At 34.4% G+C, this 12,240-nt stretch overlaps 1 protein-coding gene across 4 annotated transcripts in view; it reads right to left on the reverse strand.

Annotated features, from left to right (window-relative positions):
• Window positions 1-4,146: 4,146 nt before the first annotated feature.
• LOC110024809 (cyclin-P3-1-like) overlaps window positions 4,147-12,240 on the reverse strand; it is a 17,667-nt gene continuing 9,573 nt past the window's right edge. The window contains exons 3-4 of one of the 4 annotated variants that reach the window (XM_020724972.1): window positions 4,437-4,719; window positions 4,147-4,269 (exon numbers count right to left, since the gene is read on the reverse strand). In XM_020724972.1, coding sequence (XP_020580631.1) covers window positions 4,470-4,719 — 250 coding nt within the window. In that variant the 3' untranslated portion in view covers window positions 4,147-4,269; window positions 4,437-4,469. Of the gene's footprint in view, window positions 4,720-12,240 lie in introns of all 4 variants that reach the window. The other 3 variants (XM_020724971.1, XM_020724970.1, XM_020724969.1) reach the window with 3 other exon arrangements.

Here is a 12,240-nt window from a genome sequence, read left to right on the forward strand (position 1 = left end):
ATTTTTTTATTAATCCAATGGCCTTTGAGTTTGAGTTATTTGATTTTTTGTTTTAAGTCAATAGGTTGGACTAAAAGTTTAATTTTAAACCAGTAGCCTAATGAGTGAATACCATTTTTCAAACTAAGCACACAAAAACATAAAAATTTAAAAGAAGATATTTTCCAGTCCACACAGAGTAAACACACTAAGCACATAAAATAAGATCATATAAAGGTGGGCTACTTGTTGACCTCATTTTTATAGGAGGTCTATCTTATTCATTTCTCTCCCTAGAACTTAGGATTTATCGTTAGGGTTTCCTTGTGGCTTTCCTAAAGGATTTATGATATAACCAAACACCAAGCTAGAATTTTAAACCAAAATTTCACTCCTTATAGTTTCATGTACTTGATTTTAAATCCTTAGTTCTTTGTTTAGTTGATTGAGGTTAAGTCATTGAAGCTTAAGTTGTGAGTCCCTATAAGCTTGGAAATGCCCTAAGTTATCCTTTGACCCTAGAGACTTATGACTTTGGTTTGGTCTTCCCTGGCTCTTTTGCACTCTCTCCTTAATTCCTTGAATAATTCACTCTTTGGTTCAACAAAAGCACATTGGGTATGATGTTCATTTTGAATTAAGATTAAATTTATCCCTTAAAAAAATAAAAAAGGAGAGAATAAATAAAATCAAAATCAAATTGAAACCAAACCTATAAAAAAATCCATTAAAATCCAAAATTTAAATATAAAATTTTATAACTAATGAAATTAAAATAAAAAATAAAAAACAAAGTCACCAAAATTGCAAAATTATTTCAAAACGTAGCAAAATTCAATCTATTATTATATTTTTATTGCTACTATTTTTTTTTCAAAACATAGCAAAACATATTTTTAATCTATATTTCAATAAAATAACTAATAATAATTTAATAATTAAATAAAATCCATAAAGACATTGAAAATTTAAAATAATTTTAAATTAAATGAAACTTGTGTCTTGAGGCCCCTCCGACCTCATTGACTCCCCAAAATTTTTTTAAGAACAGAAACTAATAAAACATTAATAAATTATAATTTCAAATGAAATTGGCAATTAATCCCTAAAGTAAATATAATAAATGATAAAAAAATGATAAAAATGGAAAACCAGTCGGAAATTAAAAGAAAATCTTGAAAATAAATACCTCATCCAATAAAACAGAAAGACCACTCACCCAGGAGAGATTATTGCGTGCGGACACCGCATGCATCTCTGCATGCGGTGTCTGATCCTGGCCGTAGATCACGGTGATCTACGACCAGGATTATCTCTATTTTAAAAAAAAAAAATTTAGGTGGGGCCCACCGAAATATATCGGGGCCGTAGATCAAGTGATCTACGGTCCGGATCGGGCACCGCACGCAAGGTATGGAATAATTTTTCCTCACCCAGATGCTATAAAACCATTTGATAAAATGTAAGGGTATATTTATAATTATGATATTTACATTTTTACACATAAATCTTGATTAAACCAGCGAATTACATATTTAACTATGATTAAATAAACATGTGGAATGAATTGATTAAGATGAATTTCAATTTAAAAAGATTTGCAAATCTTGAAAATGTTGAGAATTTGCCTTCTGTAATTTTCTGAAAATTCCAATAGATGTAAACTCATGTGTGATCAATAAATTCACTGTTTTGAACATTTCTAAAAAAAATGGTAAAATCAGCAAGTGAAATTGATGTGAATTCAAAGGAAATTGTGTAAAACTTGATATAATCATGTATTGATGCATATTTATGATAAAACCATATTTACATACATATGAAAAACACTTTAGGACAAACAATCTACAGACATATCATGTTCATCAAAACAAAGCTTCTTTTATGGGCATGAGTTTTTAAAAACCTTCTAGGATCTAAGTACATTAAGTATCTCATTCCCCTATTTTGAATGAAGCTCTTATACCACTGAAGATTACAAAACTTACAGCTTTCTACTGTACCACCTAAAATTTTTGCATCTAGAAGTTACAATCTTCTTCTTTTGGATTGAAATCATAAGACTACCTTTGAATATGCAAATCATAATTGTTGATAAAATGCCTTATAATAAGCAATGACCTTCTATAACTCAGTAGCTTTAAGTTGGCAAATTGGGATCATGATTTATGAAGCCCCAACTAAGCATAGTTCAACCTTTTTGTTGACTTCTTTACCCTTACCCTACACCCTTTTGGATCCACTGTGCCTCATTTTGAGAATGTTAAATCAATGAACATTATCATGTTAGTTTTATATATAGAGAGATAATTGATAGACTTGTTCCAAAGCAAAAACTTTTTTTATAGGGATAGTAGTCTTTGCACCTAACTTCCAATAATTTTAATAAATAAATAAATAAAGCACAAGCATGTTATCAGTAATTGACAATTTCAATTGGCAGGTCCTGCAAATGATTTATTCATAGAGAATATTCCTTTTGAGTGTGTGATTGAGAGTATATTATCTTATGGAATCTCATATATTAGAAGAATGCCTTCATACTATCCTTCATTTTCAACCAAGGGCTAGAAATATTGGCAACCTTAATAGATAAGAATAATAATCATACAACTCGAACTTGAATCATTGGCTTTGAAGTTTCATGGGCTAGCTTGAATTGCTTAGACGATGACCTAATTTGAGTTACTAGAACTATGAGCTAGCACTAAGTTGTGTATGTCTTTGAGTATCCTTATTGAATAAACTTCTGTTCCCACTTATACCAAAAATGTCATAAAACTTATTTAACTACTATTGGCTCATACAAGACTATATCAATGACCATCAAAATATGGTATAATAGCTTTAGCTAATTGCATCAACAAAATTAAATCAAAAAATGGATAAAATACGGGCTGGAGTTACATGCCATTGTTTAGTCTTTACAACACTTGGAAATTTATTAGACATCAAGGGTTCTGTCCTATCTAATATCCATCAAAAGCTCATATAAAAAAAACTCATATATATATATATATATATATTCTAAATGAAGGTTTGCTGGATTATTTTCATGAAAACGTTCACTTTTCTCTTTAAAAAATCAATGTTTAAAGGACATTTGAACACATTTGTCAAAGCTACAAGTTAAAAACTGAACTCTTAGAACCATGATTTGCAGCACTGTAGGCAATCGGCCAAAATTGGGACCTCATGCACTCACCGATACTGAATCTGCTTTTAATAGCAAGATCAACTAATATGTCTATCACTAGTCATTTTTCATTATCTAATATATATTTATGGCAAAAAATGCAATTGTTGATCATAGGGAATTACCATCAGAATTGACTCAATTGCATGGTGAAATCAAAAAAAAAAAATTGATACATCTAACAAGGAAGTATAAAAACATTTTAAGGGAGCTTGCTCTGTGATCCATTTCAATAAGAACCGCTAATCCCACAAGAATATGCAAGTTAACCTACAATTACATTTGATTACTACAGATGCCATTCATGTCACCACTTTGAATTGACTCAAGTTCCACATCAAACTTGATTGATTTGGGTTGGTTTGACCGTGGTCAACTGTGGTCAATAACAACTGCCTCCTTTATCTTTATCTATATTTTAGCATTTTCTGTTTTCTATATCAGTGTAGTATTCTGTTTTCATACCTCTCCTTGTAAAATCAATTTTCCCTTGTGTTGTTGACTTGTCATTCTAGCACGGATTAGTGAAAAAAAAAGAGATATAGAAGTAGAACTATAATCATGACTTTTGCATTGTTGATTGTCCTTCGCTCTGCTTCTTCCACCCCCTGCACCGATAGCCTCGTGCAGAAGGAATGGCAACGACTAGCATACGTCGATACCATGTTATGAGGATAATAATTGAATAATCTTATTCACTAAACAAAATATCTATTTACAAGCATATAATATAAAAACAATAAGAAAAAAAGAAAAAATAGACAAAATAAATCAACATATATCATTTTAAAATATATATTTTTATTTCGTATTGATATCCTAATAATATTTCCTAATCAGGTAAAAGAAACCACTATTCAGGTCAGATTATAACAGCAGCTCCCCTCCCCCCAACCCACCCAACCCACACCGCACACAAAAAAAAAAATGCTCAGTAAAGGGTGACTACAAAACGATGAAGATAGCTGACATTGAGAAAGGGCCAACCAATCATATTCACTAAAAGGCATATATTTGGGCTTCCAAATATTCTTCTATTGTGCGCCATAGAATTTTAGGCATGAAAAAAGATCCACTGCTTTCAACTAAACCTCCTGTATTTCAAGCTTAACTGTCAAACATAAAAGGCAAAATGCATTTGATCGACACATTCTGAAACAACATAAAATCAAGAAAATAAAATAAAATAAATAAGTATGAATTTCAGTTACAAAATTTCAGCGTAAAAGACATTCATGCACAAAGACCTGGAAACTCTTACAGATTAAACAGATGCCAGTATTCTGTGTGGTAGCTAGCTGCATCTCTGAAGAGAAATTTGGCAATTTGAATCTTCGATGTTAGTCCACTCTTTTCTTTTGCAGAGCGGTTTTTCTATCTGATAACTTCTTGCATCCATTTCAAGCTGCACACAGTATTTCCTGAAATTTTCTACGCTAACATGAAGCTTGAAGTCTAAGCTGAACAAAAAGTTTAGCTCCAGTCTGTTCATTTCTGTAGTGGTGATACCCCCAACCCTCGCATAGTAAGCATTATTGTAAAATCTGCAGTGTTTATCAAGATCAAGATAATGGATACCATAAATCTCTCTTCTTATAGCAATTAACAATGGTGAAGTCAACAAAAAATTCCATAAATCCTTTACCTTTGATGGAACTGAAAGATAGTGAAAAGAAAAACGAAATGTAAATGTAACTGGCCAAGGAATTGGATTGAAATTATATTTTATTATGTTGTTTGGCTTGTAGATAGTCACAACTCGAGGAAAAAGCTAGGAAGGAGAGATAGTAAGCAAGATGAGGGAAATCAATATTTCTTTTTGGGTAGAAGGTTTGGGATATAATCTACCAAGATCAATCCTCTGTTACATGTAGTTTCCTCTATTAATAGAGGGCTCTGTAATATAATACAAAATAGATACTCATTACACACATCTCTAAGGACCTATAATTTATCCCTTCTTATCTTCTTTTCACTTTGATATTATAATTAATATTATCTTTTGATTACATCGTATCTCAACGTCTATTCTCCATAAAGCACGTGGGGTAATATCCTTAGCAGCCTACTCGACCTTTGTGATGATTGATCTTTAGAGTGAGTTGTCCTCGTCTACTGAGTTGATCTCAGAATGAGGTGGATCCGGTCCTTGTTGGTGAATGGGTGAGCTTATTGTGATAGGCAAACAGGTAACTCGCACTCGATTTCAACTAGTACACGGCTCATACTTGGTGGCTGGTGCTCAAATATTTGTCTATCAATTTGTCAGCTTGGCGGGACACAGGATAAGGGAATTTGGCAGTCCGGTTTGGCACGCTATCGGACTCTTAAGCTTGAGTTCAGTCAAGTGGCATTTGATAATAAATATTAAGTTCCACTGATTATCTTACATCTTGGTGGCAGAGCTGCATAAAGAATAAGAGAACTATACTACTTGTAATAACAGTTATTCTTGGCAAAACCAATAATAGTATCTAATCGCATTAATGAGATATAAATAACTACCATGAAGTTTGGGGCCTTGCATCTAAAAATAAGGTGAAAAAGGTGCCAATCGAGTCATTCTTTCATCCATAAGCCTTCTTTTCTTCTACAACTTCTTACGCATCTTACTCCTTCGACCGAACCGTATAGAGAATATTTCAAAGGACTACACAAATATTCCAACATCCGAGCCCCTTAAAAGCTTGTTCACCAAGCAGCGAAGGCAAGGCCGTTCCGAAAAAAAAAAGAAAGTGGTGAAGCAGTTAAGGGAGACCTCGATCCTTAGTCCCTTCTCATGAACAGATTCCTCCTGTGGTTTTGGCCACTAGTGTAGGTATTCCGAAACAGAATCTGTTAAAGAATTCAGCTTCTCATAAGTTCGTTAGTTGTTCAACCTACTCATCCGTCCTTGAATGATGGATTGGTGCTAATCTGAGAGAAATTATGACTTCTAAAAAAATATATTATTATTATTATTATTATTATTATTATTATTATTATTATTATTATTATTATTATATTGTTGGTAAATTCAGGGACGTTATTAGTAATTATAACCATAGGTAATCTATACATGCAAATGAGGCTCACCCACATAAAGTTGTGGACTACTTCCGTCGTGAACTTTGATAGAGCTCTTTTTTATATCCACTTTGAAAAATAACCAATAGCAACCAGCAAAAATTTTGGTTGGCTTTTGAATGGAGAAAAATGATCGAGGAGATCCAGTCCCCACACGGTGAATAGCCAAAAACTCATGATTTGCTATAGCTTATGCAAATATTGCAATTATAAGTAAAAGAATTTGTTTTGGCGCCTCGGTTGCAGTGAAAATTTGATGAACTTTATTAAATACATTTTTTTTAAATTTTGTATCCTTTTCTTTACCATTTTAGTTTTATAAGGATTACGATTTCCTCTTATAAAAGGGATGTTCGCAGTAGTTTCCAAATTTTGTTTGTCATTTGTAAGTGTTTCCTTGATCTTTTTTGTTATCACTTTTCAAGATGATTTCCATCCTTCGCTCTAGTTGTAAGGCGTTCGCAGAGGCCGAACTACCAGGGAAATCCAAGTTGACTATTGAGGATTTTGCCTCTGCACAACGCATATTCATACTTGACTCATCTATTCTACTACAAGAGACAAAGAAGGAGAGGCCAAACTTGATGTATAATATAGAACTATTGTTTTCCCGAGACCAATTCATGCTAGAGCTATAACTTCCTCTCTGTAGGAGCTAATCTACAACTTCAATTTCTACTACAGCAGATCGTCACTATGATCCCTTTCATGAGGAGGACGAAGATACTGTGTTCGACTGGCCTCTTCTGAGCAATATTTACCATTAAGCTTTAAAAGGATGGTTTCATCCAGTTCTTTGGAACTAGAATCGAGCCTTGAGAATAAGGTGAAAGGTTGGAAGAGAAGTTCTGCTTAGCCTCTTCTGAGAAGAGGTGCCGATTAGAACTTGAACCAGGATATATGATCCAGAGAAGAGCATGGGAAATGTGGGTTCTAGGTCTCTAGCCTCCAACTCTTCTTTCTAAAAGAGAGAGACAAAAGCCAACATAGATTCTCCTAACTCTGAGCGAATTTGCAATAGGTTTTGAAAACTCATTTACATCCTTTGTTTTCTTGATGTCCGAATAGAAGATAATTACTCCTAGCAGCAGACTATTAACCAAACTAATGTCAATTTCTTTTAAGTGATAAAGAATAAATGATATTTCAAAATATTATTTATCCTAAACAGACAAATAATAGATTTGAATGATGTGATGTGATTGAAGGAATTAGAACTCCCTCGATAAGATTCCAATAATGGAATCATAAACTTCTCTGGTGTGCATCGGCAATCACTCAAGACAAAATATTCCGCAGTTGATATTGTCCGGGAGTCCCAATTGTCCTTCCCCATTCATATTAAGCAATGCTGCCCCAACACTTTCAAGATGGTAAGAATCATCCTCGTCAGTTAAAACATGTGATGAGGTTCTTCTAGTAACCGCGATGGCAACTTTCACCGCACCAAAACTTTGAAACATGGAGGGAGTGCATGCCCTTTTAATGCTTGCGCTCGCATTTCGCATCATCATCATCATCATCATCATCACAAGCATCATCATCATTTGTTGATTTAACTCATTCATTTGCCAAGTCAAGAACTCTCTGGCATGTTTGTCAATGGTGAGTAGCACACCATAGCTCAAAGGTCTCAGTTTGTAGAGCATGATAAGGGACCGCAAACCTCCTTGACAGTTGTACTAGCATTTCTCTTATCATCATTGTCAGTGTTCTTTCAACTAAATGATTTACTAAGTCACAAACTCTCTGGCATGTTAGTAAATGTCGAATGTCATATCATAGCACAAAATTCTCTGTAGAGAATAGTGCATGATGCAGTATGCACTATTTTAAATATAAAGCAAAATATTAAAAAATTATTAAGAAGTTTAGATAAATATGAAAGAATATATAATTAAAATATAAAAAATAAGATAATAAAAAAATAAAAAAATATTTAAATTCAAGTGCTCGATAATTCAATTACTTCAAATTCAAAATATTAGATTTTTTTACAATTCTAAATTTTTATAAATAGTGCTCATTTAAAAATTTATCATCATCATCATAAGTCAAACAAATCTTATTTCCTTCATAATAAGTATTATAATTGTATAAAATGTAAGCTTCATCATTATTCTCATCAACCAAACAAAATTCACTATCATGCGAACGACTATGTGTGACATATCATGTAATTCTTATATATTTACATATTCAACACCTAGTTAAATATTTACATATATACCAATTTATGTTATAATCATATTAAAATATTTTGATAAAAAGATATATTTCACTTTAAAAAAATTAGAATCACTATTTTTATGTGTTATTTAAATAAATATTAAATTTTAGATGTTCTATATGCAATATCTATAAATAGATTTGTATCCATGTCAATTTTCTTTAAATTTTTTTTTCATATTAAACTAAAATTTTATTTTTGTGCACGTCATCGAGGTAACGCACCATGTCTTTTCCCATGCATGGTACAAATAGCATGCGCCATTTTGATATGCCACACCTCACCATGCAAATGGCAGCAGCATGCATCATGGCACACACACCATTTAGCATCATTTACATGTATGCTCTATGATAGAATCCATGTTACTAATAATCTCTATATTAATGATATGCTCATTATGTAACTCTTCTTCTTATTTGCGGTATGATCCACACTCACCGCACCTTTCAGAATATTGAACTTTGATTTGTCTACGAACTCATACCTCAAGGTATAAGCTAGGAAAAATGAAGAGTAAGCTAGATGAGAGATAAATCACTATTTCGTTTAAAGACGACAAACTGTTTGTGATAAAATTAACAGAGATCAATCCCTTGTTACAAGAATTTTTTTTCTTTTTATAGAGAGTTCTCTCGTAGAATTTAAAAAGGTATTCATTATATACAAATTTCTTAGGATTTATAGTTTTATCATTTATGGTCTTTTTCTGACTTTGACATTAGATTTAAAAATTATTTATGTCAGAGTCATATCTCATCCCCATAAAGCTAGTTAGGTCACATTCTTGTATGCTTACTCTGCCTTTGTGATAATCAAATGTTGAAAAATTTAGCTTTAGGATCAATTGTCCTCCTTGACTAAGTTGATCTCTTAGACAATGAGGCAAATCTAATACTTTCATCAAAGGGTGGGTTGTTTGCAATAAGCAAATTGATAACTCATACGCAACTCATACTTGGTGGTTGGTGCTCAGTTACTCATATTTGTCAGCTTGTCAAACTCTGCAAGACAACTGGGAAAGACAATTTGGCTGTCCGCCGTAGCACGCCATCGAACTCTTGAGTTTAAGTTTGTTCATGTGGCATTCCACTATATATGGTTGATGAGTGTTGAAAATTGGACCTTATTTAGGGTCTTATTAGTTAAAAGGGAATATTGAAGAACTTTAGGATTTTATTTGTGAAACGTTATAATAACCTATTTAAGCCCATGTTATGAATGAAAATATTAGGTTTTGAACAATCCTTTCAATTTGATATTAGAGCCAAAGCTAACCTGGAGGTTGGGTCTCGGCAGGAATACTAAAAATAAACGGAGACGGAAGGTGGACCTTCTGGTCTGCGATCCAGTAGTAACAGAGGCAGGCCTTCTTCTGCAATGTGATATCGACAACTTAGTCTCAGTGGGAAGAAGATAAAGGGACAAACGCTTCGGCGGGACCTCTGCGCTGTGATCCCGACGATTGAGTCGTGACAGAAAGACAAAAAGGAGGGTCGTGACTTCCATACAGCATAACTAACTAGCCTTGGACGACGACCATCTACAGCGCCAACGAATTGGGAAATCCTAGATCTGATGCATACCCGCCCATCCACAGAAACATGTCGTTGCATCCACAGCTCAAGAGTAATGGCCTACCAAATGGAATCGTGCGATCTAGACTTGAATTTGTGTTTGATGATTTCGAGAGATGAAAATTGTGTGAGAGTTTAAGGATTTGAGCTTCTAGCAAAGCTAGATCCTAAATTTTTTAAGGTCTTGGTCGGGCTCATACAGAAATTTAGCGTCTTGACAGAAGCCACCCCCTCAGCACGTACTCTGACGCAGGTGAAGCTAGATCTCCCTCTTGTGGATCTGAAACTTGATGGATCGACCACGTAACTGAGTTGGTCACGTCAAATCAACGCTGCTCTAGTAGAAAAAGATTAGAGGGATATCAAGGCTAACCTAGAGTGCGATAATATTGAGGGGGTGAGTAGAGAACCACACATGTCTCACTTTACACCTGGCTTTTCAACCCGATGGTTCCATCGATTGCGTCTTCAGTGAATGACATTCGAAAGGTGAAGGATATTTGGGCAAAGCTGAAGAAAAGCTTTATTAGGACTGAGAACAACATAAGAGAGTTTCATATTCAATGTGAGAGAGGCAATGGTACAGGGTGATAGATCGATTCAGGAATACACAATAAAACTGGAACAGCTGTGAGCAGATCTTGATAACTTTTCACTGAAGTCGAATTGTAGCAATCTGGATTGCAAGCAAAGATCTTTACAAATATGATGACTATGCAGTTTCTGACCCATCTGAACCCAAGCTTTGATCAGAGGAGATCGGTCCTTCTAGCTCAGGTGACTATCCCTTCACTGGAGGAAGTCATTATTGTGATGATACAGGAGAAGTGTCACATGAAGCTACACTCTGAGCCGAGTGGACTTCTAGGTGCGCAATCAACTTTGGCTGCCTCAAACTCAGGTATGATAGGTGTTTAGGGGGAGACTCACAAGTACTAAAACTGTGGTGAAATTGGTCATTTGAGCAAGACCTATCCTACGTCACCTAAGGAAAACGAGCCAGGTGGACGTGGATAGGGTGGAGGCCATGGTCGTGATGGTCGAAAAGATGGAATAGGAGGCTATCGGGTAAATCTAATGGTAGTAGAGAAGTGAGTGACTAGATTGGTTTACACCAATGAGGATTGTGAATGTTTGGAGTTGTGGAAGGGGAAGCAGAAAGCAACGAGGGATGTGGCTGGTGATACTTCTAACCAATCATCATCAGGGGGCAACATTGTCATCAATGCTCACTCTGACAAAGGTCTTTGTGATACACATGCTCTTGTATCTATTTCCATCACAGGATCATCAGAATGAATAATAGATTATGTTGCACCTCGACATGTGGCATGTACCACTCGAGAGTTTTCATATACTCCCCTAACAGAACTAGAGAGCATCCAGATTGCTGATGGTACAACACATCCTATAGTTGGCAAGGGGACAGTGAGGGGTACTAATTATATGACTTTGTCCAATGTGTTGTATGCTCCTTTTCCAGTGAATCTTTTATACATTAGTGTCATTATTTTCCAACTAAAATGTGTTGTTTCTTCTGATATTCCTAAGGTGATCTTTCAAGAGAAAGGGAAAAATCGAACACTTGGGACTAAAATGTGGCATAATAGACTCAGGTATTTGGACCTGGAGGTAATGAACTAAGCTTTGACATCCATGGAATGTTGAAGTAGGAGAAACTGAGAAGAGTGTAGAGGATGTGTTGCTGCCACATCACATATGCATGTGACACTCCAGTTTTAGTTTATTGAATCAGTTGAATTCTTCTTTGTATGAACAGACAAATAAAGAAAAATTTGTTTGTGATGCTTGTGAGTTGGGCAAGCTTACAAAGACCTCTTATATTAGTTCTAGGAAAAGGAGTTATGGTGTTTTTGACTTGATATATTTTGATGTTTGGGGACATTCCTTTAAAAATTCTATGAATAGTTATCGATATTTTGTGACCTTTATCGATTTATTTTCTCGTAATAGTTATATTTGATGAAAAATAAAGATAGTACGGTTGTATGCTTTAAAGACTTCCACAAAGCTATTCAGACTCGATATGGTGCAACAAAAAAGATATTGAGGTCTGATAATGGGACAGTATACCAATAAAACATTTAGGGAATACTTGTCAGCCCCAGGGATATAGCATCAAACCACATATCCATATACACCAGCCCAAAATGGAGTAGCAAAGGGAAAGA

This window comes from Phalaenopsis equestris, unplaced genomic scaffold (genome assembly GCF_001263595.1).
Source record: "Phalaenopsis equestris unplaced genomic scaffold, ASM126359v1 Scaffold000276, whole genome shotgun sequence".
Lineage (NCBI taxonomy): Eukaryota > Viridiplantae > Streptophyta > Magnoliopsida > Asparagales > Orchidaceae > Phalaenopsis > Phalaenopsis equestris.